At 35.7% G+C, this 26,373-nt stretch overlaps 1 protein-coding gene and 1 pseudogene across 3 annotated transcripts in view; one reads left to right on the forward strand and one right to left on the reverse strand.

Moving 5' to 3' along the window:
* Nucleotides 1-4,316: 4,316 nt before the first annotated feature.
* The window catches only part of YME1L1 (YME1 like 1 ATPase), a 30,941-nt gene continuing 8,884 nt past the window's right edge, over nucleotides 4,317-26,373 (reverse strand). The window contains exons 3-19 of one of the 3 annotated variants that reach the window (XM_060160329.1): nucleotides 25,530-25,692; nucleotides 24,902-25,000; nucleotides 20,631-20,740; nucleotides 19,138-19,288; nucleotides 18,648-18,731; nucleotides 17,407-17,489; nucleotides 14,981-15,071; nucleotides 13,889-14,041; nucleotides 12,298-12,430; nucleotides 11,529-11,591; nucleotides 10,291-10,403; nucleotides 9,278-9,433; nucleotides 8,126-8,277; nucleotides 6,992-7,118; nucleotides 6,824-6,897; nucleotides 6,091-6,177; nucleotides 4,317-4,680 (exon numbers count right to left, since the gene is read on the reverse strand). In XM_060160329.1, coding sequence (XP_060016312.1) covers nucleotides 4,537-4,680; nucleotides 6,091-6,177; nucleotides 6,824-6,897; nucleotides 6,992-7,118; nucleotides 8,126-8,277; nucleotides 9,278-9,433; nucleotides 10,291-10,403; nucleotides 11,529-11,591; nucleotides 12,298-12,430; nucleotides 13,889-14,041; nucleotides 14,981-15,071; nucleotides 17,407-17,489; nucleotides 18,648-18,731; nucleotides 19,138-19,288; nucleotides 20,631-20,740; nucleotides 24,902-25,000; nucleotides 25,530-25,692 — 1,983 coding nt within the window. In that variant the 3' untranslated portion in view covers nucleotides 4,317-4,536. Of the gene's footprint in view, nucleotides 4,681-6,090; nucleotides 6,178-6,823; nucleotides 6,898-6,989; nucleotides 7,119-8,020; nucleotides 8,278-9,277; nucleotides 9,434-10,290; nucleotides 10,404-11,528; nucleotides 11,592-12,297; nucleotides 12,431-13,888; nucleotides 14,042-14,980; nucleotides 15,072-17,406; nucleotides 17,490-18,647; nucleotides 18,732-19,137; nucleotides 19,289-20,630; nucleotides 20,741-24,901; nucleotides 25,001-25,529; nucleotides 25,693-26,373 lie in introns of those variants that run through there. The other 2 variants (XM_060160338.1, XM_060160348.1) reach the window with 2 other exon arrangements.
* LOC132504095 (synaptophysin-like protein 1) lies at nucleotides 12,741-13,536 on the forward strand (annotated as a pseudogene).

The following is a 26,373-nucleotide window of genomic DNA, read 5'->3' on the forward strand; positions in this document are numbered from 1 at the left end:
GAAAAATGCTTATAACTAGCCAGATTGTAGTAACTCAGTATTTACTTTAAAATACATATGAACAAAGAATACCTAAAAATAAAACATTTATCAATTACCACAAGTAATCTATTTAATAGGTATAGGTTACTTGTAAAACTCTGGCATTGTGGTAGCTTTCAATGGACAGCTTTAAAAAGTTTACAAGTCCTCTCAAAGTCCATTCTTATTAAACTGATTTGGTTGAAATGTGACTCAGAATAAGCTGGGGAAATATACTTTTGGCATGATGAGGGGAGGAGGTTGACAAATCATCTCCATTTTTTTTTAACATCTTTATTGGGGTATAATTGCTTTACAATGGTGTGTTTCTGCTTTATAACAAAGTGAATCAGTTATACATATACATATGTTCCCATATCTCTTCCCTCTCCATTTTTTAAAAAGCAGCTATAAATTTGGATAAACTGTTTAATAAAACAGCCATTTCAGCACTCTGGAAATTAACTGAAGATCTGCAACACACTAAGAAGTGCTTATTCATGAAACCCAGTTAGGGAAATAACCTGTGAGCCCGTGGGATTACTGTGCTGCCACATCCTGGGCCAGGTCTACGGGTGCAGTAGTTCAACCAGGGCAAAAACAGACCCAGGGAACAAGGCTTGTTGTCACTGCCAGAGGGGACTCATTTGATATGATGCATTGTAAGTTAACCTGGGAGCTCAGTGGTAAGCAAACAAGGCTCAGTGAGGTTGTAGTCCTGTTTGGGGCAAACAACAGAGTAGCTAGGGATTTCACCGGAAGTTCTAGGAGGTAAGACAGCCATCTGGGTTTGATAAGCACTCTATATACTCCAGATGTACAGGCATGCAAAGCAGAAACTGAAGCTGGTTCAGGCCACCCACATACCCATGGTTGCCAAAGCCTGCACATATGCACAAGGGAGAAGCAAAAAAGCCCAACAGAAAGCACAGGCCAGAACAGACTTGAAAATGACCTGAACACTGAATGTACTTGCCAGCCCACACAGATCCACTGGCAGAGTGGAGGCCTGACTGATGGCGTTTGAACACAACCTCTGTCCAATCTTTGGCTATAAGCTAAGCTATGCAATCCAGCAGCAACGCTTAGGAAGCAAGATTTATTATTTTAAAAAATGAGTAGAGACATTGGTGACTGCATACTGCTGTGGAGACAGATTTCACAAATTTACTGGTGGCAAGTTACTAAATAAAACAAGAACAACCCTCTGGGGAAAAATTCAGAATTAGTAATTGCTACATTATCTGAAATTCAACAAGATTACAAAGCAAAGAAAGAAGAAAGTGTACCCTTACTGAGGAAGAAAAGCATTCAATAGGAACTGAGTATCTCCAGATGTTAGAATGAGCAAAGACTTAAAAGCAGCTATTATGAACATGTTCAAAGAACTAATGGAATTCATGTTTAAAAAATTAATGAGAGCTATGATGAAAATGATGCAATGTATGAAGAATCTCAGTAAAGAGATACAAGGTATATGAAAGAACCAGATAGAAACTTGGAGCTGAAGAATATAATATATGAAATGAAAAATTCAGTTGAAAGAAGAAGAAAGAATCAGTGAACTTGAAGCTGAATCAACAGAAAGTATTCAATCTGAAGAGGAGAGGGAGAAAAGCAATGAAAAAAATGAACAAAGCCTCAGAAGCCAGATCAACATATGTGAAAGGAGAATCCCAGAAGAAGAGAGAAAGGGAAAATAAATATATTTGAAGAAATAATTGCCAAAAATGTCTCAAATCTGATGAAAAACATTAATCTACAGATCCAAGAAGTTCAACGAATCCCAAGTAGGAAAAACTCAAGGATGTCCACATTTATAAACATCATAGTCAAACTGTTAAAAGACAAGGCTAAGAAAAAATTCTTGAAAGCAGCAAGTGAAAAACAACCTATCGGAAAAGGAGACCAAAATTACCATTAACAGCTGTCTTTTCAACAAAAATAATGGAAGTCAGAGGCTGTGGGACGACACATTCAAAGTGATTAAAGAATAAACTGTTGGACTTCCCTGGTGGCGCAGTGGTTGAGAGTCTGCCTGCCGATGCAGGGGACACAGGTTCGTGCCCCGGTCCAGGAAGATTCCACATGCTGCGGAGTGGCTAGGCCTGTGAGCCATGGCTACTGAGCCTGCGCATCCGGAGCCTGTGCTCCGCAACAGGAGAGGCCACAACAGTGAGAGGCCCATGTACCGCGAAAGAAAAAAAAAAAGAATAAACTGTTAATCATGTATTCTATATCCAGCAAAAATATTCTTAAAAAACAAAGGCAAAATAAAGACATCCCCAGATAAAGACAGAGGATTTAAGATTATATAAACCAGTAGTTAATCATTGTATTAAGTTGTTGTAACACGTACAGATGTAACATGACAACAATAGCACAAAGGAAAGAAAAGGAGATATACTGGAACAAATTTACTACATTTTGACAGAATTAAACTTGTATTATTTTGAAGGAGCCTGTGATTAAGAGTGATAAATGCATACTGTCATCCCTAGAGCAACTGCTAAGACATAACTCACAATAGGAGGAACAGGGAATTTCCTGTTAGTCCAGTGGTTAGGACTCCGTTCTCTCACAGCCAAGGGCCTGGGTTCAATTCCTGTTGGGGAACTAAGATCCCACAAGCCATGCTGTGCAGCCAAAAAAAAAGAAGAGGAACACAGGGATCTCTTTAGATATGAGAAAAACAGAAAACAAACAGCAAATGGCAGATGTAAAAGCAACTACATAAATACATAAACTACATAAATATTAAATATGAATGAACTAAACATCCTACTCAAACAACAGAGAGTTTCAGACTGGATTAAAAAAAAAACAAGATCCATATGATAAAGGACTTGTCTTTAGAATATATGATCTCTTACAACACAGAAGACAACAACCCAAAGAGGGAAGGGAGGATTTCAACAGACATTTCTCCAAAGACGATATACAAATGACCAAAAGCCTAGCAGAGGATGTTCAAAATCACTAGTCCTAGGGAAATGTAAATTAAATCCACAATGAGATTCTACTTCATACTCACTAGATTGGCTTTGTCAAAAAGACAAGACTATAAGAAACACTGTACAAGATATGGAGAAACAGGAACCTTCATACACTGGTAGTTGGAACATAAAATTATAGTTACTTTCAAAACAGTTCATCAGGTTCTTAAAAAGTTAAACAGAAACTCGCCACATCACACAGCAATTTCTAGAAGTCTACCAAGACAAATGAAAACGTGTGTCCACGCAAAGACACGTATACTCATATATATATAAACATAGAGAGAAGCGGAGGGAAGGAGGGAGGGAGGGAAGAGAGGAGAAAGGGAGAAAGGAAGCAGGGGCAATAAAGAATGGGCAAATGAAAATAACTGGTATATCTGAACCAAGCGTATATGGGAATTCCTTGTATTATTCTGGTAATGTTTCTCTAAGTTTGAAAGTACATCAAAATTTTAAATTACCCAAATAAAAGGGCAAGAATATCATGTAGCAAGCTCCCTCTACCAACCTCAACGAAGACCATATACAGCTTAAAAGTTACTAGAAAACTGTAGGTAATTTTAATAAAATCACTTCAAGAATATAATATGGTTGTAAAACCAATACAATGTGCTCTAAAATAATTTTTCTACTGAGTTAAATAAAGTCATCTGTAAATTCTGTAACACATTCATATTCACAAAATCTGACTGAAAAATAAACACAACTTTCCATTTCTAACACAGCATAATTCAAAAGTTCACTCTGAACGGGACTGGGTTTTTGGTTTTATTTTGGTTTTAATGCAAAGCATAATTACATAGTTATTCATAATTTGAGGTGTGTTACTTGTTTATTTAACAAAATACTGCTGCTCTGAAATAAACTTCATTTTCAGAGTGATAGTAATGTTAAAAAAAAAAAAGACCATGAAAATGCAAGCTGCATTTTAAAAAGCTTATAATAATCATTTAAATTCCAATTGTATCTGTAGGTTCACATTTCTCTACTCTTAGATTTTTTAAAAAACACTTTATATATGGTCAATCTAGATCATAATTAAGTGCATCTTAATGAAGTTTCCACTGATGTATGTAGAAATATGATTTACCAATAGCCAAATAGCATCATTTCTTTATCAAAGATAAGTGGTACTATCTAGAAATAAAGACAATCCTTCAAGAATTTTATTTTCCTAAGTAAAAATACTTCCCAAGAGCTAAAGGCACAATTTCTATTCACATCTAGCACTGTAACCAACCATAAAATCATTACTTATTTTCAACTTAATAACTGATTGACATTTCTCAAACAAGCTGTTTTCAATCCTGATAGTTCTTTATTTTCTTTAATAAATTGCTATTTGCAGTAGGTGTCCATCATGAGAATAATCAAAATTAGATAAATGTGACAAAAGACTGACAAAGTGTTTCACACCCTTGAGTGATACCAAGAATGGGAGAAAAGTGTTGCAAAATACGACTACTGCAGTGCTACTTATGGTCTTGCAATAAAACCAACAATGCATCAAGAGCTATCATCTCACATCCAATTTCTTCCCCTCAAGAACAATCTGAATCTCTTTGGCATCCAAAGTCTCATAGGTCAATAAAGCTTCTGCTAGATTCTTGTGCTCTTTTGCATGAGTCTTCAAGATATGTTTTGCTCGCTCATACGAATCCTGAAATACAAAGCAGATATGTAAGAGGCAGAAACCTTAGGAGAAGCAAAAACCCTAAATGAGATAAAAAGCCTTTATGTACCCTAAAAAACTATAAAATCTATTGACTTCTATTTATGAAAGATAAAAGCATTTAAAAGCTTGGTTCCCTAAAGATAACTCTTTCATACTTTCAAATGTTATATTTTTAACCTCAAAATCTATCATAGAGATAACTGAGGACTACTTAAACAAAAAGCTAGAAATAAAAGTATACATTGTACTCATCTGCTTTCTAAATAAGGTCTGTGAACACAGATATCTATTTCTCTTTTCAAAATACATGCTAAAAGGAAAGGGAGTTTGCTCCTTTTGCCTCTTGAGATTTCACCAATTTACTCAATCTAGAATGGCCAGAAAAGATATAATTTCCATTCTTTTACTTGGTAAAACACTTACCTCTCAATACCGTAATACAGTATCATTAAAGGTGATCCCTGACTTCCATACATTTGATTTTTTTTTTTTGCAACCCACCTTGAACTTTTCACTTAAATCCTTCAACTCTCTTTCCAAAGGTGAGTCTGAATTAAGTTTATCAGCTTATGAATAATGGCAGTAATAACAGTTCATTTTTGGCAGTGTCATATTTGCCTGTACAATGTTTATGCCAATATTTTACTAGTGAATTATATTTTTGTCCTTATAAAATTGGGTGGAAAATGTAAAAATGAATTTACCAACACCAAGAAACACAGGTCATATAAGCACAATACAATTACTAGACATTTTGAACATAACCATGTCCAAGTAAAATAATCAAATTAAAGAAAATACATAAAATATTAGAAATATATCAGCTAAAGTAGAACTGAATATTTAAATCACAATGTAAATTGTTCTGGGCTTCCCTAGTGGCACAGTGGTTAAGAATCCGCCTGCCAATGCAGGGGACGTGGGTTCAATCCCTGGTCCAGGAAGGTCCCACATGCCACGGAGCAACTAAGCCCATGCGCCACAACCACTGAAGCCCCGCACCACAGCCACTGAAGCCCGCGCCCTAGAGCCCGTGCTCAGCAACAAGAGAAGCCACCGCAATGAAGAGCAGCCCCTGCTTGCTGCAACTAGAGAAAGCCCAAGTGCAGCAACAAAGACCCAACGCAGCCAAAAATAAAATAAATAAATTTATTAAAAAAAAAAAAAATATATATATATATATATATATATATGTATAGTTCTTAACCTATGGCCAGAATAAAATAAAGATCCAGTCTATGATCAGGGGTTCCAGTCTATGACATATTTAATCACGGCAGCAACGGTGCACGTATTACCTTTATAAAACAGGAACTTTAGGTTTTTTGCAAGCACCCAAATATTTAGGCACATTTTGACTAAATAGATAAACATTAAAAAAAAAAAGATCATTACCCTCAGAAGGATTCTGATTTCCTGTTCAATAGCAGATTGAGTTTCTGGACTCAGTTTCCCTGTATCACTGTAGGTCATAACTCCAAGCTAAAATCAATGAAAAGAAAGAAATCCAACAGAAAAACCTCCAACACTAATGTATGTAACAGAGGAAGTACTATCCTATACATAAGAAAATAAATATCATGGGGGCAAGGAAAAAATACAATATAAAAATGCCCTTGAGGGCAAAAAAACTTCATTATTCTTCTGCAAGTATAATACTAAAAAGTGTCAGCAAGAGAGAAAATGTTAAATCCTAAGTATTGTTCTGAGTACCTTCTTAGAAAACCTTAGCAGCTATTCTGGTCCAGAAATCCACACTTCACAGAGTACTGGAATCGCTTTATGGAGCCACAGTGATAATGTAGGAACGTGAAGTATGTGGAAAGGGCAAAGTAAGCAAGCTCAACAAGTAGGTCTTCGATGTCATATGAATAAAAAAAGCTAAAGAATTTATATTATCATTTGGTTAATTCATGAAGTAATAACTCTTACTGTTTGAGCAGCTAGAATGGAAAGAGTATGTTACATTTCTCAGAAAATGACATTTAGTTTAGAGTAAGCTTTGTTAAATCCATCTGGAATGAGATAGGGGAAAATCTATCAACTTATAATGAGAGCCCTATCTCACAAAGAGACACTTGGCACATCAACATTTGATACATGAGGAAGGATTAAAATTAGCCATTACCTTTTCACTCATTCCAAATTTGGTGACCATCTGCTTTGCTATTTTGGTTGCATTATCAAAATCACTGGAAGCACCTAACATTTTAAAATATACATAAAACTCAGGTTAAAAAAAAAATCTTTAAACCAACAAACACAATTTGAACCAAAGCTATTCTTTACAGCCAACCTGTTGTAATATGATCAGCTCCAAATATAAGTTCCTCTGCCACTCTTCCTCCCATACTGACATCCATCTGAGCAAGAAGCTGAGCTCTAGTTTCATTCCATCGATCATTCTCAGGCAACAGGGACACCTAGACAATTGAAAAGCAAAGAAAAAATTCAGACACAGTTTTGAAACACTTACATTAATTAACCTGAATTATCATTTGTCTCCCATGACCTTACTTAATACCATGATGCTGAAAGCTCAGCGGCATTTAATAGAGATGGTCATGGTGATTGATGACCAAACCAGCTATGTATAAAATGAGGAAAACAAAAGTGCAGTTTATAAATAATAAGTAGTTAATGCTACAATACAACTGTTTGTCCCTCGTTGCACAAAAATGTTTAAAATGTCTATAGGGACGTCCCTGGTGGTGCAGTGGTTAAGAATTTGCCTGCCAATGCAGGGAACATGGTTCGAGCCCTGGTCTGGGAAGATCCCACATGCCGCAGAGCAACTCAGCCTGTGCGCCACAACTACTGGGCCCGCGCTCTAGAGCCTGCAAGCCACAATCACTGAGCCCATGTACCACAACTACTGAAGCCCGCGCGCCTAGAGCCTGTGCTCTGCAACAAGAGAAGCCACTGCAATGAGAAGCCCACGCACTGCAATGAAGAGCAGCCCCCTCTCGCTTCAATGAGAGAAAGCCCGCATGCAGCAAAGAAGACCCATCGCAGCCAAAAATAAAATTAAATAAATAAATAAGAATAAAATGTCTATAATTAGATATGAAAATGAAACTTCTACTCAATGAGAAAAAACTTAGAAAAACTATTGAACCAGTCACTATGATACATAATTTCTTTTGAGAGGAAAAGAACAACTACATATTTAAGAATTATATTTTGCTGTCATTCCTGAATTACATTTCATAATGTAAATATATTATCTGAAATATTAAGGATATCCTTTATTAGCAGATAAATTTCACAAGTATGTCTGATTTCAAGACAGTTGAGAAAGTTAAAGAAGAAAGTATCAACACACCTAGGAAGTAGCTGAATTTTCTTTTGAAATGTTTTCATCAGCAATTTCCTATATAAGCTCCTGGGGAGCACTATCTGAAAGAAAAGAAAAACTAAAGATACTCACATGTCCAAGTGTTGGCCCTCGTGGCATGATTGTAGCTTTGTTGATAGGCATAGCATCTTTAGTGTAGTATGCAATAATAGCATGACCAGATTCATGATACGCTGTGATCGTTTTGTTTTTGTTATCAATTTCCACACTTCTACGCTCAGGCCCTAAGAATAAAAATTTACTTAAGTAAAATACTCCATTAGGAAGGTATATTTAAATGAATGAAGCTCCTTTGCCTCAAAGTCATTCTTAGAGTAATATGATTTAATGTCATTAATAAATATTTTAAAAGTGTGAAAGTTTAAAAAATGAGTTGACTCCACTCTACAACACATGTAAACCATAATTTGTCAACTGAAAACCAAACTGTAAAAACTATCATCTTAATCCTTATATCAAAAGGAAAAGCTTAATTCTATTTCTAGAAAATAAACTTCTAATTTAACAGGAATATCATAACTAACCTGTTTTGAAGGCAATTCAAGATTTAAAATAAAAATTAAATACTGAAAAACAGTAAAATTAACTATTCTTTTATCAGCAATATCAGACAAGAGGAAAGACATGGGCACTCATGCCCCGCAAAGAGTGTAATATAAGTTATAATATATTTGTTCTGTAAAAGGCCAAACTGTGTTGCTCTGTTAGAGTATGTATTTGCATGTTTCTATACCTTTATTTTTTATAAACTTTCTCTCAAAATTAAGAGTTTTTTTCTCGGACTTCCCTGGTGGCACAGTGGTTAAGAATCCACCTGCCAATGCAGGGGACATGGGTTCGTGCTCTGGTCCAGGAAGACTCCACATGCCGCGGAGCAACTAAGCCCGTGTGCCACAGCTACTGAGCCTGAGTTCTAGAGCCCGTAAGCCACAACTACTGAAGCCCACGCTCCTAGAGCCCATGTTCCACAAGAAGAGAAGCCACCGCAATGAGAAGCCTGTGCACCGCAATGAAGAGTAGCCCCCGCTCGCCGCAACTAGAGAAAGCCCGCACACAGCAACAAAGACCCAATGCAGCCAATAAATAAATAAATAAATAAATAAAGAGTGAAGTACCACCAAACCAAAAATTACCAAGTGGCAATTTAAAAAAAAAGAAATTTTCCTCTAACATAATGAACAGTATAAGATAGGGAAAAAAGAAGAAGAAAAAAAGAAAACCTACCCATTAGGATTTTATCCTTGGAAAACTCTAGTTCCTTCATTGTAACCATTTCTTTTCCATCAACAGCTGCCTTTAAAGCAGCTTGGTTCACAAGATTCTCCAACTCTGCTCCAGAAAAGCCAACAGTACCTCGAGCTATGATTTCTGGATCAACAGCTATATGCAGACAGGACACAATATTAAAATTTCAGAAGAGCTAATAAAAAGCTCTTCATAAAGAACTCACATTGCAAAAGAAAGAAGATAGCCATCATGAACTGTAATTTTACAAAAGCTTACTTCACTAAATTCTAAGGGGAAAAAGCCAAAACTGCTATTAAACACACCATTAAAATTGTCATTGGGACAAATGACAAAAGTTCTTACATTTAAATAACTTTGTGATAAACAAAGAAAGGTAGAGTTGCCAGATAACGATTTACAAACCTTTAATTATGGCCTAACCACAAACTGAAAAAGCACATTCATAGACAACGTTTTGTTTTCAGAATTTCATCTTGGAATAACTTTGGACATAATAGCCCCCCTTATTATCGGAAACACATTTGGTTTTATGAATTGATTCAGATATCTTTGAAAATACTGCAGCTTTAATAGCTGCTTTTATTACTCATGTGGTTCTATAATATTTCCATGTGTTTTGTTTTATAGTTTGCTTCCCCTCTTTTGGCCCCAAAGTGACTATATCATAAGGTACTATGCTCATAATATACAGGTGCTTTTTATATTATTTTATATTTTACATTCATCTAAAGAAACATTTATACATAGATTCATCAAGTATTATCTAAGTACTCAAAGAAAACTTTGTTTAGAATCGGGATTCAAAATGACAGAATCTCTGGATACACATTAACTGAGAAATGGACTTTATGGACAAACAAGAGGAGAGAAAAACAGACATTTAAAGGAATTTGTCTTTTAAGACATCCTGAGTAAGGACCACAAACAGGGTGGATTGATATATTACCATTTTATGGAGATAATGTCTGTATCACCGAATTAAGACTTACACTGATCAAACTTTATTTTATTGAGATACCACTTCAAGATTTCTGTTCGACCTTTTACATCTGGCCTGGGAACTGTAACCTGCATGTCAAAACGACCAGGACGTATTAAGGCGCTAAAGGGAGAATACAAAAAGAAAATATAAATTAATAAGCTGACTGTGCTGAAGGTCAAGTTAAACAGGACTGACATCCTAAAGAGAAGATGGAAAGACAATGGCAACAAATATTTATTTTGAACATAAATATTCAGATTAGTTCCTTATAAAACGTGGCTCAAATAACAGTTTCAATAACCGGAAGGCAGAACAAAGGTTCATATAGATAAATGTGTGCATCTAGATAGCATACAACCCGTCAGAGACAAAGATATGCAAGTCAGCCAGTCAAGGAACAAATAATTCTACAGCAATCTATTATGAGCGCTACACATCCATCTTACTGCTATTAAGTACAAAATGTTAAACTAGAGTCTTAAGCAAGAACTAACTATTAGATCAAATGAAAGTATGAATAACTTCTATATAATAAAACCAATAAAAATTTTAAACTATAGTAAATTTTATTCTAAAAATCCTCTCCACCCCCCACCCAAAAGCTTTGTGATGTTTAAGTTGTGAGAAGACTCTTTTAGAGCTTTACTGAGATACAATTTTCATATCATAGAATTTGAAGTCGAAAACCCAGTGTAGTTTTCTTTTTAACATCATTATTGGAGTATAAATTTGCTTTACAATGGTGTGTTAGTTTCTGCTGTGTAACAAATTTAATCAGCTATACATATACATATATCCCCATATCCCCTCCCTCTTGCGCCTCCCTCCCACCCTCCCTATCCCACCCCTCTAGGTGGTCACAAAGCACCGAGCTGATCTCCCTGTGCTGTGCCGCTGCTGACCACTAGCTATCTATTTTACATTTCGTAGTGTAACCCAGTGGTTTTTAATATATTCAGAGTTGCCCAACCATCACCACAATCTAATTTTAGAGAATTTTTACCCCCTCCCCCTCTCCTCCAGCTGAAAGAAACCCCAAATCTACTGGCAGTTATTCCCCATTTTCCCTAACCTCTGGCAACCACTAAATTACTTTCTGTTGCTATGGATCTGCTTATTCTAGACATTTCATATAAAAGCAATCATATAATATGTGATGTTTTGTGATGGGTTTCCTTCACTTAGCACAATGTTTTTAAAGTTCATCACTATTCTAGAATATATCACAAAAATTTTAATACTTACTTATCTAATGCCTCTGGGAAGTTCGTGGCTCCTATGATGATAACTCCTTCGTTGGGTTTAAAACTATTAAAAAAAAAAAGGACCTTTTCATTGAAAATTAAAACAGCACACATGTAGAAATGTTCTATGCAAAACTGTTTATCATTAATCTTACTGACAGCAAAGAAAAGGGATTGATCTTTTTAAAGCCCAAAATGATAAGGCATCTCTAATTGTTTTTTAAAATGCCAGTGCACTTCAATAAAAGTGTTAATAATAAATCACCAAATCATCTGTGGTTACATACCTTCATAATAATTTTTCTAGTTAGGAAGAGATGACCTGACACAAAAAGCTTGAGTTCCCGACTAATTTTTGAAAAATTATTTTCAACTTTACCAATTCAAATTATTTGCTCCTAGACTTCCAGAATGTCTTATATGACTTTAAGAAACATTTTTTTGATCTACAGCAACACTCAAAGCTAGTCACAAACAGTGCAGGGATAAGGGTATTCTCTCTTTACATCTCCAAAGAGACTACTACTTTCAGCTGGAATCACTGCTTTCCTGTCATGCTACAGTAAATGAAAAATCTATTTTTTAATTTAAGAAAAGTTGATATAACAATTATCAATGATCCCATTAGTAAAAACAATACAATAGTCAAAATAGCTTGTCTTTACTTCTTGCACGAGGGACTACTCTGTTGCCTATAAACAAAATTTTTCCTATCTCTGGTATGCTACCAAATATATCACCAAATTCTAAAGACAGGAAGATTCAATTACCCATCCATTTCAGCAAGAAGTTGATTTATGGTCTGCCGTGAATATGGATGCATTGGAGATTCAATTCGCTTCCCACCAACAGAATCTAATTCATCAATAAATATAACACACGGGGCATTTGCTTTTGCTTCCCCTAAGAAGACAGAAAAGATTCAAATAAGTTTAATAAAATCAATACTTTTAAAATAAAATTGCATAAATATTTAACAACTTGTAAGACAGTTAAAAAGCCAAAAAAAGACATTCAGTACGGAGAAAATACATAAAAGGAGGTCCTTCTTAAACTGATTTAAGAACAGTAGCCTCAGAAGAAAAAAAAAATTATACCATTGAGTATTCATTCTTCCTAGTTGTACAAACCATATACAATCAGATTTGAGGCAAATACTTTTTAAATACATACTAAAGAACTGATAGGCCCGCCCCACTTGCCCTTTCTCACAGCCAGGCAGCTCTGTCTCTTTGGTCCCCCTCCTCCTCCGCCCCACTGTCCTGACTCTCTTTCCCTCCTTCCCCCAGAGGATGTCCTCCTTCCAGCTCAACCTCAACCAGCTCAAGAAGCTGCTCGGCTTCATCAAGGTCCTCGAATGGATTACTTCTATCTTTGCTTTTGCCACCTGTGGAGGTTTTAAGGGCAAAACAGAAATTCAAGTGGCTTGTCATCCTAAAGTTTCTGACAATAAAACGATCACAGCTACTTTGGGTTATCAATTCAGGTTGAATGAAGCATCATTTCAGGCACATCAAGGTGTAAATATGTGTGATGTAGATTGGAAAAATCATGTCCTTATTGGAGATTACTCTTCTTCTGCACAATTCTATGTTACTTTTGCAGTCTTTGTCTTCCTGTACTGCATCGCTGCTCTATGTTGGTTACACGAACGTGTATCGTGATAGTCGAAAACTTCCCATGGTTGACTTTGTTGTTACTCTTGTTGCCACATTTTTGTGGTTGGTGAGCACTTCAGCCTGGGCTAAAGCTCTTACAGATATTAAAACATCTACTGGTCACAATATTGTCCAGGAACTTCTGCCTTGTAATCAACAAGGAGTGATATGTCATTTTGGCTCTGTGACTACTATGGGATCCCTAAATGTATCTGTGATCTTTGGTTTCTGAATATGATACTTTGGGGAGGAAATGCATGGTTTGTGTACAAGGAGACCAGCTTACACAGTCCCTCAAATACTTCTACTTCCCATAGCTAAGGAGGTATTCCTCCTCCAACTGGAATATAATTTATAATTGAAGGGAGAAGTACACTGTTTGAAACAGATGTCTATACTATGACTTGTTGCCAACATCTTGAGAAGCATTTTTTGTTTCTAATAAAAGTAACAGCTTTTTCAATAAATTGGTGAGGCCGCCAGCCTCACCCAGCAATCTAGCACTTCCACTAGCTCTTCCGACTAATTGGGGGAAAAAAGTACAGTTCTATTTTAGCTCACACACTAAGTTATCCGAAACCAGAACCCTACAATTTCAGCCAACTATATCAATCAGAAACAGGTAGCAAAGAAAGGGTAAGAAACCCTCTTCCTCTAAAGTTAAGAGAAATTAGTACTGTATGAAAGATACGTTAAAACCTACTAAAAAGATTTCTTATACGGCTGGCTCCCACACCCACAAACATCTCATCAAATTCTGATCCAGAAGCATAATAAAAAGGAACATCAGCTTCTCCGGCCACAGCTCGGGCAAGAAGTGTCTTTCCTGTCCCTGGCGGTCCAACTAAAAGAATTCCTAAAAGAAAAAATAAACAAGAATGGTTCAAATTAAAAATCAGAAACAAAGCCTGACATGAACTTATAACAAATAATTATTAATTTATATAGCTTTGCAGTTGAAGGCACATCAATCACCAATATTTTGAACCATAGCCAAAATGTATTTGTCTCTACTAATGATTCACTTCAGGATCTGCTCCTTAACTAATTCTCCTGTATCATTTAAATACTGTTTACATATTGGGACAAATGCTGAAATTTGAATATGACTTTGAATTAGATTAATAGTTTTGGATCTATGTTAAATTTCCTGATTTTAATAACTGTACTGAAATGGTGTAAAGAGAATATCCGTAATTCTTAGGAAATACACAATGAGGTATTTAGGGGCAAAGGAGCATGACATCTATAATTCACTTGCAAATGGTTTAAAAATTACATGGTATGTAAAGAAAGGAATGAGCAAATAGAACAAAATGTTAAAAAAATTTTGAGTCTCATGAGTTAAAAGTATGGAGGGAGTTTTTTTTTGTTTTTTTGCGGTATGCGGGCCTCTCACTGCCGTGGCCTCTCCTGCCGCAGAGCACAGGCTCCAGACATGCAGGCTCAGCGGCCATGGCTCACGGGCCCAGCTGGAGCGGCATGTGGGATCCTCCCGGACCGGGGCACGAACCCATGTCCCCTGCATCGGCAGGTGGACCCTCAACCACTGCGCCACCAGGGAAGCCCTGGAGGGAGTTCTTTGTACTATTTATTGTTGCAATTTACTTAAAGTTTGAAATTATAACAAAATTTTAAATTACCACAAAAAAAGATTACAGAACAGTATGTTCAGAATGAGCACTTATTTGTAAAATAGCAATTAAGAATTAAACTTTGATCAAATTTGATAAAAGTTAAATTAGTGACATATTACAGTATTTTGTCAAGTTATGCGAAAGGGAAGATATCTTACCTTTCGGAAGTTTACCTCCAAGAACAGTAAATTTTTGTGGATTTTTCAAGAATTCAACAACTTCTTGTAATTCTTGTTTAGCTTCCTCCACCTAAAGTGATACAATTTACCAAGTAATTATTATATTACCAAGATACCCTCTTTGAATATCATAAATTTAACTGCAGATTAAATTAACTTGGCTTTTTGTTTCAGTGAAAGTATACAAAAAGGCCCCTTTAGAAATACTCAAGAGTTTTCTCCCGACCCTCAATGCCAGTTATATGAAGTCTCCTTATATATCCCAACAAAAACCCTTTTTAACTGCTTCCTTTGGTTAAAAAGAACTGTTATATTCAAAATTCTCGTTAAATGTGTCAGTGGCATTTAATATAAAGAGTCACCTAGTAAGTTTCAAATCCAAAACTGTTTTGGACCTGGTTATAAGCTTCAATGGCAAATTATGTGGACTTACTATATATTAATGATAAGGGAGTCTGTGTTTAAGTTATAACATTAATTTGTGATTAGTTATGAGATCATTTTCATTACAAGGAACTACTACTAGATTATAAACGATTTAGTTCCTGACAAATGCCAAAAGACAGTGACAAAAATTAAGCTATAGGGCTTCCCTGGTGGCGCAGTGGTTGAGAGTCCGCCTGCCGATGCAGGGGACGCGGGTTCGTGCCCCGGTCTGGGAAGATCCCACATGCCGCGGAGCGGCTGGGCCCGTGAGCCATGGCCGCTGAGCCTGCGCGTCCGGAGCCTGTGCTCCACAACGGGGGAGGCCACAAAGTGAGAGGCCCGCGTACAGTAAAAAAAAAAAAAAAAAATTAAGCTATAGTGTACTAATATTGTTTTATAAATGGCTGTGGTAAAAAAAATTTAAGAGATTTAATCTCCAAAATATAAAATATTGCAGAATTGAGATCCCTAGCAAAAATAAAGCCCAATCTGGCCAACAAAAATGGCAATCAGAAAACGAGTTCAACTTTAAAACTCTGATGTAAGATTAAGATGCCTATCAGAAATGGTGAGCCATTTTCCTAGTCAGCATATAACCAGAAGTCACAAATGCAAATTCCTAGTGGCAAAACGGTATCAATCAATGAGTGCAGAAGGCCAGATGTAAAACAATAGTGGTGGCAATGTGCTGAACTGGAAAGCAACAGTCCCTTTAAAGACAACCACAACATGGCTCTGCCAGAGAATACAGGCCTAGCACTCCAGGCTTCAGTGTTCAAAAAACAAATGAACAAACAATACGGAACTCTTTTTGCGGGTGAAACTTCAATTTAAAAATGTTGGCTACCAATGTAAATTTAAAATGCCTCTCTGCATGTGTACTTTCACATATTTATTTAAATTACACTGCCGTAATAACATATTTGCAGCCAAACTGCAACCTCACATTACACAACTTTAAATAACTCTCAGTGAGAAAGCTCAAGTACATTGGACAGTGTTAAAAAGAAAGTACCTGGGAAGGGGTGAATGTGAAACACATCTTTGGGCCAAAGTCCCACAAGACTTAGCACCACACACACACACCTCAGATGCCAATCCCAAATCTAGGTTGTCTCTGTGCTTCTACCAATTGGCTATAAATTGGAGGTTCCCACAACCCCTCCTTGTGTTTGATTAATTTGCTAGAGCAGCTCAGAGAACCCAGGAAACCAGTTTAGGTGCTAGACTACTGGTTTATTATGAAAGGATATAACTCAGAACAGCCAGAAGGAAGAGACAGGTAGGGCAAGGGACATAGGAAGAGGCACAGGCCCCTCCACGTCCTCTCTGAAAACGCTACTGTCCTCACACCTCCATGTGTTCACCAACTGAAAGCTCCCTGAACCCGGATCTGTTGGGATTTTTATGGGAGTTTCCTCACATAGACATGATCAATTATTAACTCCCTTTCCAGCCCCTCTCCCCTCTCTGGAGAACAGAGTGGAGGTGAAAGTTCTAAGACCCTAATCATGGCTGGGTCCTTCTGGTGACTGGCCCCCATCCAGGCACCCACCAGAGCCACCTCATTTGAACAAAAGACACTGCAGGAATTCCCTGGTGGTCCAGTGGTTAGGACTCCAAGTTTTCACTGCCATGGGCCCGGGTTCAATCCCTGTTTGGGAAAATAAGATCCGGCAAGTTGCGTGCAGTGTGGCCAAGGCGGAAAAAAAAAAAGAACAAAGGAAACTGCTATCACCCAGGAAATTCTAAGGGACTCAGAAGCCCTGTGTCAGGAACCGGGGTCAAAGACCAAACAGTAAAACAAAAGATGCTCCTGGTGCTCTTAGCACTTTGGAAATGACAAGGGTTTTAGGACGTCTGTGCCAGGAACATGGGGCAGAGACCAATATATATATTTTCTATTATTTCAACCTTTAGAATAATAAAATACAATTAAGATAATGTTTGAGGAGATCAAGGTAAACTTTTTAACTTACTCCTTTAACATGTTCAAAGGTAACATTTTTCATCTGCACAGGATCTACGGCAGAATCAAGCCCTGTTGTTGTCCGGAAGCGGACTAAAGGGACATAAACAAATGTTTACATATTTGATAGATTCATAAAATTCTAACTACCTTATTTTTCAGATGCAAGAAAGCCCAGAAAAATTAAATAGCTAAGTTCACATATATTTAATCAGTGTGAGGAGTAGACATTAGGTCTTCTGGATTTTGAGATGGTATTCAAGGAATAAATGATTCATAATAAAATGACACCTTTGCCTTTCCAATTAAAACTAAGAATTTTCCTCTTCTTATATCGAATAATAAAAATTTAAACCAATGGTTCTCAAACTCCATTGTACATAATTAAGAAACACAAAGGAATAATCATCAGAGCTCATCCCACCCCTCTACCACCCTGCTGATATCACCTATCATCCCTATATTGGTTTTTTTTTGAAAAAAAGGAGACAAGAGAAGGCAGATCTAGATATAAAAAGGCTATTCCTAGATGTTAAAACCTCATTTCAGGTTTGATGTCACTAACAAATTTTAAAATAACTGGGGCTACATGCAAGTTCTGGGAATGATTCCTTATACAGGTCAATCAATGTTCTTAATTGCAAATCAGTTTTTTTCTCTCAAGGTAATCCATCATAAAGAAAGGAGAAAACACGGGGTAAAAACTGAATGATAGTTGAAAAAGCAATTGGAACCGCTTAAACCTGACATTATTACTTCATTTTAGACTTGCAAACTGAGAAAATCTGGGACTCTATTTAAAGTAATTTTCCATATAAGTTAATTTTTACAAAATTCAATTTATTATTGTCTTTGAAACAGATGACTATTACACTTTGTATTGCTATTATAAAATTCTTCTACATGTTTTTAAAATTTTATTATTGGATAGGTATCATTTTCTAAAAATCTGGGGAACTAACCACTACCAGAAGTAGATCTAACATTTCCACTCTAACATAATCCTTGGAACTTTAATTTCAATGCAAAAAACAACTCTAACATAATCCTTGGAACTTTAATTTCAATGCAAAAAACAATCTTAAAGTGACCCAATCTGAGAAGTCTTGACTTAGGAATGAAATACCTAGACCCTGGAACTATAAACATTAATGTTTTCTTATCTCTAAGCCTTAGATAGACCAACTATGAAAAAGAAATGAGTATATAAAAGACAAAGAAAAAAGTCAGATAAATATAAAGGGCCTCTACCAGATAAAAATGGGTTTTTTAAGAGTCCATAAATGCCAACTACCAGCAGAATAAAGACAATCAGGCGAGTTCTTCTTAGAGAATCTGGAGAAAAAAGAAAAAGCCTTAAATCAAATTATATCAATGAGAAATGACATATCAATGAAATGCAAATATTAGGTTACTGACGGTAATCACATTTCACCACATGCAATATTGGAGCCTGGCATGTTTTGCATAATCTCCATGATTGCCTTTCAGCACCTGTTACCAAAAACTTCATGAAGCCACTCATGCTTCTATCGCTGACTTTGGCTTCTCACTTCAGAAAGTGAAAAGTGCCAGCAGGTATTCCCACTTCTACACCACAGCTTAAGATACAAAATAACGAAATATAACCAATAAAATGTTGGGAAATTGTTAGAAAAGTTATTATAATCACTTAAAGGCAGGACTATAACTTTCTTTCAGATATTCTTCCCTAAATATGGATGCTGTCAAATCAACTCACCATTGGTTTTTTGTGTCAGTGCTTGAGCTTTCAGAAAACCCTCTGCAAAACCAGTTTTAAATGCATCTTGGTGAGCTTCAGGTATGTTTTTGGTTTTCATGAGTTTGTCCAAACTCTCAATGTCTGATCCTCTGTCCCGCAAAAGAAACCCCTAAATATGCAAACAATACATCAGTATCAGCTGATTATACAGATAATACTCCCCCAAAATATAACAACCACTCACAAAAAAATTCATTAAAATTCTAGAATTAAAAATTTTTATTGTCAATGTGAAGAATTAAGACTCAACAATAAATAATCAATGGCTAGGAAACTAACACTGGATCCTATACTTGCATCAATTAATATAGAGAAACTCTCTACATAAGACCACTAACTACACTGAAAACATTTAACAGGTCACATGTTGACTTAGGGTTCTAATGGCTTAGAATAGGTCACATTCCTTTATTTCTGCTGGAGGAAAAACCTCATTCATTTATTAAATGTTTACTGAGCACCTTGCATATACTTGGTCCTGTATAAGTTCTGAAGATGTAAAGATAAATAACCAATCATCTGAATGTTTTCAGTCTATTGGGCAGAGATACACAAACAACTAAGTTTTTGAAGTCATTTTGATACTATGTTAGAGGTACTAGGTATGGTGGTAAAACAACTGCTACCTAAGAAGTCAGTAAAGGCCTTACAGAGAATGGCACAGCTGAACCACAGAGCATGAATAATTTGACAGAGCCATGAAACAGCAGCCTTTAGTGCTCAAGAGCTATAAACAATCTTGTTTGACAGGACTTTAAAAAACCAGGAGAGGAGGAGGGTAGGAGGAGAGGAGGGGGCACACTGAAAGATAAGAACACAAAAATGGTAGGCAGAATGCCAAATGATGAAATGCCGTATGTATACACGGCAGAAGTCTGACAATAAAGCAGAGGAATACAACCATTACACTGATACATTTCAGACAGTCTGGTGGATGGCAGTCTGGACGCTGGGCTAAAGGTAGCAAAACTAAAGGCAAGGAGACTAAATGAGTGTTTATGAGAGGAATCTAGGCAAGAAATAACTATGGTCTATCTACGCAGTGGAACTGGGGATGAAGACAGATTTAAGAAATAAATACTTAAGAGGCTGAATCAACAGGATTTTAGTGATTAATGGATGTGGGAGGTGAGAGAAGATGGACAGATCATAGCTGTCCAGAAGGTTTCTAGCTTGGGTGGATGCTACTTATCCAAGAATACATAAGCAGGTGTAGATTGACAGGGAAAAAAAAAAAACAGAGGAAGATGTCTAACAGGCTAATGGAAAGATAAGCTTGGCACCCAGGAGAGTTCTAGCTATATTGATTACACAGGATATTAATCCTTTATTCTAAGTGGAAAGATGGAAGAAAATCTATTAGTCAGCAATAGAAATCAGATATTGAACGTTCTTTTTAATGACTTGAAAATTACTGCTTTTTCAAACAACAGCATAAAAGGTCTAATTACCTTCACGAATGATGGTGCTGTATGTTGTGTTTCTGCTAATCTTTCAGAAGTGGACTGCAGACGTCGTGTCCTTGATTTTAAAGTTTTAAAACCCCGAGACTGTATGAAAACTGAATCAAACAGTATCATATTTACTTCTCATTTTAAATTTTTATAAGGAAAATGCGTAAGAATCAAAACTCTGACACTATTCCCGTACATCCTAGTTATTATCTCATTTTTTTAACACAGTTCTTTGTTTATGTTTTTACATTTTAAAATTACCAAGAAAAAGTAAAGTTGATTTATAGATTCAATCCGTTTTAATTACTTTAATTACAAGTGTGCTGAAGTGTTCCAGAAGTAACCAATTGAACAATTCCATGACTATACTTTTATGTATTAAAACATGCCCTTTCTATAAAAATAGTACATAACTTTTGCAATTGTCTTCTTTCCCTTAACAATTTATCATGGACATTTTCCAGAACAGATGAGGCAGTGCATTCAGTTTAATGGCTGTTTACAGTTTTCCCATGTATCAGGGTATGGCAATTTACTCATCTTCTTCCCTACTATGGGCATTAGCTGTTTCCTAGTTTTTATTGCTAAAAATAATGCTGCAGTTTTATTAAAAATCTTGTACCTGTTATCTTTCATCACACACAGACTACATTCCTAAAAGTGACACTGTGAGACTTGAACTGTTTAACACTAAGAAACTGTCCTCCAAAAGGATGTTGTCAAGAATTTATACACCCACGAATGAATATGAGTGTCCTTTCCTCCATATCCTTTGCAGCACTGAATATAAATAAAAATCTTTTTAATTTGTATAAAATCTGATGGGCAGAAAGTAACATTTTGTTTCAATTTGCATTTCAGATTAGAAGTGAGGAAAATTTTTGAAAACATTTTTAATTTTTTTTTTTTTTTTTTGCAGTACGCGGGCCTCTCACTGTTGTGGCCTCTCCCGTTGCGGAACACAGGCGCCAGACGCGCAGGCTCAGCGGCCAGGGCTCACGGGCCCAGCCGCTTCGCGGCATGTGGGATCTTCCCGGACTGGGGCACGAACCCGCGTCCCCTGCATTGGCAGGCGGATTCTCAACCACTGCGCCACCAGGGAAGCCCACATTTTTTATTTTTATTGATTATTTTTATTTCTTTAGTGAACTGAGCACTCATGACCTTTCATATTTTTCCATTTTCATTTGCAGAATATGGATATACTTTAAGATATACTTTTAGTCATGTATATTTCAAACATTTATTTTAATGTCTTTGTCTTTTAATTAAGTGATACAGTAATTTGTAAGGTTAATGAAGCCATGTCTTTTAATCTTTAGTGGTTTGTTCACAGTGCTTTGATTAAAGAGTCTCATCCTCACACTAAGATTTTAAAGGCAGTTTACTGACTTCATCTAATACTTCTACTTGTTTTCAGTTCTTTGGAACTTTTTAAGGTGTAAGAAAATAATCTGATTCCCTTTTGATGCCCAAATTTAAAATCAACTCTTTATTTTCCTAACCAATGTTTCGAGTTTTGATTGGAGTTGCATTGAAAATCTGGGTGCAAATTGATAATGTTAGAACACTAAGTTCTTCTGAAAAGGACTACAGTACTCTCTCACTTTATTTTACTCAGCTCTTCTTTTATTTCTTTCAGTCAGGTTTCATATGCATACATATATACATCTGTGTGTGTATATATGTATCATGTTGCATATTTCTTGTCAGGATACAAGATTTCATGGATTTTGAACAAACTGTAAATAAAACCTATTGCTAGGATAAAAAAAAAAAAGCGATTGATTTTTATGCATTTATCTTCTATGGCACCAGGGCAGCCTTTCAGTTGATTTTATTGAATTTTCTGGTAAACAATTGTATCACCTAATTATAATTTTGCCCCTTTTAACTTATATAAAACTTCCTTTTTCTTTTTAATCAGATATTTCAGGATCTCCAAATTACTGAACAAAAACAGGATACTAGACATCCTGTTTCTCATATTAATGAGAACCTAACAGATACACTTCAGAAATTTTAAAAGTATCTATTCTACAAGTTTTTAGGAAGCATAATAGTTAGCATATATATCACATGCCTTTTTATCATACACAAATAATAATCCTTTTCTTGTCTAATCAATTAACATGATAAATTAACATACTTCCTAATGTTAAATCATTCTTGTATTCCTTAATCATAATTTTTAGGATATTTCTATATGTGCTTTTTTAGACTTTACTTAGGATTTCTATATCTAGATTAAGTGAAATTAATCTATTGTATTCTTTTTGTACTAATATTTTAGTATCAGTCATCTCATGGAATAAACAGGGAAGCCTAGTCTATCTTTTTCTTTATTAAAAAAGTTTTAAATAACAGGAAGACTCCTGACCTTGGAAAACAGAATACAGCCATAAAACCATCTGAGCCTAGTGCCTCTGGGGCAAAGAGATTATATTTGAAAGATATTATCTTTCAAATTCTATAGTTATTGTCTTATCTCTTCCTGGGTCAATTTTGCTAGTAATTTATAACTCAAATAATTATGTCTCAACATATTTTTATTTACAATATAAAATTATATACATTACAATTTAAAAATCTTCATTATCTGTGACAGTTCCCACTTTTCACTTCTAACACTGTATTTTCTCATCATTTCTTAATCAGACTGTTTGTTCTATTTTCTTTTCAAATTAAATTGATTCTTGATTAAATTAAGTAAAACCATTTCTTGCCATTATATTCATTTAATTTAATGTGTCTTATCCATATTAATTTCTCACGTTCTTTTAAAGAAATTCTAAAAATAAATATTTAATCAATTTATTTCCCATCTTATTTACTAAAATTCATACAATGCTTTCAGCTTCAGTTTGTCCTCAACCCAAAGATTTAGATATGCAGATTTTCATTGTGGTTCAGGAATAACTGTCTGTAATTTGTTTTCAATTCCCTTCAGCCACAAGACACTTAGAAAAGTATCTTTAAACATTTCCACATATTTAGGAATTTTTTTTAGGTATCTTTTCTATTATTTGACTTCAGTTTTATCATATGATCAGAGAATCTGACCTTTGAGTTTTAACTTTTTAAAAAGTTATTAAGATATATTTTATACCCTAATACATGCTCAGTTTTTTTCTTCCTTGAATATTTAAAACTGAGTGTATCATCCCTTCTTAAGTATTCTTCTGTCTTCTACATTAACCATTTCTTCAAAGAACTACAAAAGAGATTTCTTTGCCCAACCTGGTGCCTCTCCTTCATGCTATAAATTTTCCTCAAACATGGAGATTCTTGCAAACCATTTGTATTTGTAAAGAAGAACACAATGATCAGTACTGACTGCAGACAGGAGTCCTCAAAACTATCAAAGTGGTAAATATATTTAGACTACAAAACATGGACTTATGGTAAATGAGCAGGTACCTTTAGTGTATGATTCAAGTCCAAAGTAACCTGGGTTACTATCTTGTTTCTCTCTTTGGCATCAACCCTCAAACCAGGAGTCCCCTTTCAACATCACACACGGATACCTTATTAGAGATGTGTTCTTTTGTCTAAAAGTTGCAAGCCAGATCTGTTCTGTGACTGGCCCACTTTTCGCAATCTTTCAACTGTTTCACTAAATCAGCTACCCCAGAGCTCACTATTATTGACTTAGAACTTCGGGATTTTTCCTAAGTTCTACTGGAATTAGCATTACACACCTCTTTCATGTCACTCTACTATAAGTGTCATGAGGGTTGGTAACATATGTCTTTTTCAGTTACATAACTATCACTCTTGCCTAACACCTATCAGTAGTGCCTGATATTAAATAAATATGAATGAATACATATTGGATTTTGATATCAATGGGGTTTCGTCTACTTTACAAGTTCCAGAAAGTCATCAAATTTCTGGTCCATTTACAAAACCCCTCTGCTGCTGCCCTGACTTTTTTCTTATTTTTATCTTTTTTTGTCATTGCAATGGGATTTTGAAAATGAGACAAGTAAACAAATGTGCTTAATTGTTTTGGAGCAGGTATACGTGAGCTCCCTAGAGTTTCCTTTACTGTGGCACTTGTCACTCACATTCAAAATTTAGTTATATTTCCCAGGTTAAAAATTACACAGATATACCCAAACTAGTTGATTCCAAATATTCTCCAAGTTCTACTGTGAGCTACAAATGAATGTTTCTAATCATTAATATCATTAAAAAAGACAAATCTGAATAGATTAAATAAATCTATTATTTTTTTCAAAATAAGTACAACTGTTGCTTCATACCTGGCCAGTACTGAAGATCTGAACAAATTCTTTTAAGAGTTCTTGAATGTTGTCTGTACAAGCAAGAGGAACGTAAAGTACTAAATATATCTAAGCAACCTGGAGGGAAATTGTAAAAAGTAAATTTTCTAACGGTCAAACAAAAAAGTCATGAAATACAACAAATAATTTTACCGAATATTAGAAAAACCAAAATGAGTTTTGCCTTTCATTTGCCCATGTATGACTCTGCTTTTTGTATTTTTATCTAAAAGCATTGCAAATTTAATCACATTTCTTCATCATATTAGTGTCTATCACTTGTCCTTTGGATTATCTTTTTTTATATGATATACAAATATAGCTGCCAATGAAATTAAATTCAAACCAAGAGGTAAAAATATATATGTCTAGCTTAAGTTACTTTTAGCTAAGAGCACGGAGAAACAAAAAACTGCTATTTCCTAGAGACAATTTCAAAACTCTAATCAAAAAAAAAAAAAAAACCCTCTAATCAACAATGTAATGAAACACTGGAAACCAGAGGTGTATTAATAAGTGGTATCAAAAAAAATAAGTGGTATCAATTAAATTATCAATAGTACTGTAATGGCTTACCTTCATTGGGACACAAAATATATTAACTTACCATATTTATTTTCAAAGAAGGACTGTGCAGATACATGAGATGTATGCCAATGGGAAGAAACGTTTTTGTCCTTACAAATTCCAGGAAGTAGACTGTCTACCAGTTGATCAATTTGTCCAATTTTTAATTCAGATAATCCAAGGTCCCTTAAGTTAAGTATAGGCTGTAAAAGATTAATTCAACCAAGTAAGCATTATTATTTTTTAATTTTTATTTTTTTACTGACATATAGTTGATTTACAACGTTTCAGGTATACAGCAGTGATTCAGTTATATATACATATACTTATATACGTATAAATATATGTATTCTTTTTCAGATTATTTTCCATTACAAGTTATTACAAGATATTGAATACAGTTCCCTGTGCTATACAGTAAGTCCTTGTTGTTTATATCAAGTAAGCATTATTATCAAGCTATTTAACTTGAAGAGTACTTATCAATTGAAACAATGTAAATTTTTTTTTTTTTTTTTTTTTTTTTGTGGTACGCGGGCCTCTCACTGTTGTGGCCTCCCCCGTTGCGGAGCACAGCCTCTGGACGCGCAGGCTCAGAGGCCATGGCTCACGGGCCCAGCCGCTCTGCGGCATGTGGGATCTTCCTGGACCGGGGCACGAACCCGTGTCCCCTGCATCGGCAGGCAGACTCTCAACCACTGCGCCACCAGGGAAGTCATTAAAAGGTACTTTTTTTTTTTTTTTTTTGCGGTACGCGGGCCTCTCACTGCTGTGGCCTCTCCCGTTGCGGAGCACAGGCTCCGGACGCGCAGGCTCAGCGGCCATGGCTCACGGGCCCAGCCGCTCCGCGGCATGTGGGATCCTCCCAGACCGGCGCACGAACC

This window comes from Lagenorhynchus albirostris, chromosome 1, assembly GCF_949774975.1.
Source record: "Lagenorhynchus albirostris chromosome 1, mLagAlb1.1, whole genome shotgun sequence".
NCBI classification, from domain to species: Eukaryota; Metazoa; Chordata; class Mammalia; order Artiodactyla; family Delphinidae; genus Lagenorhynchus; species Lagenorhynchus albirostris.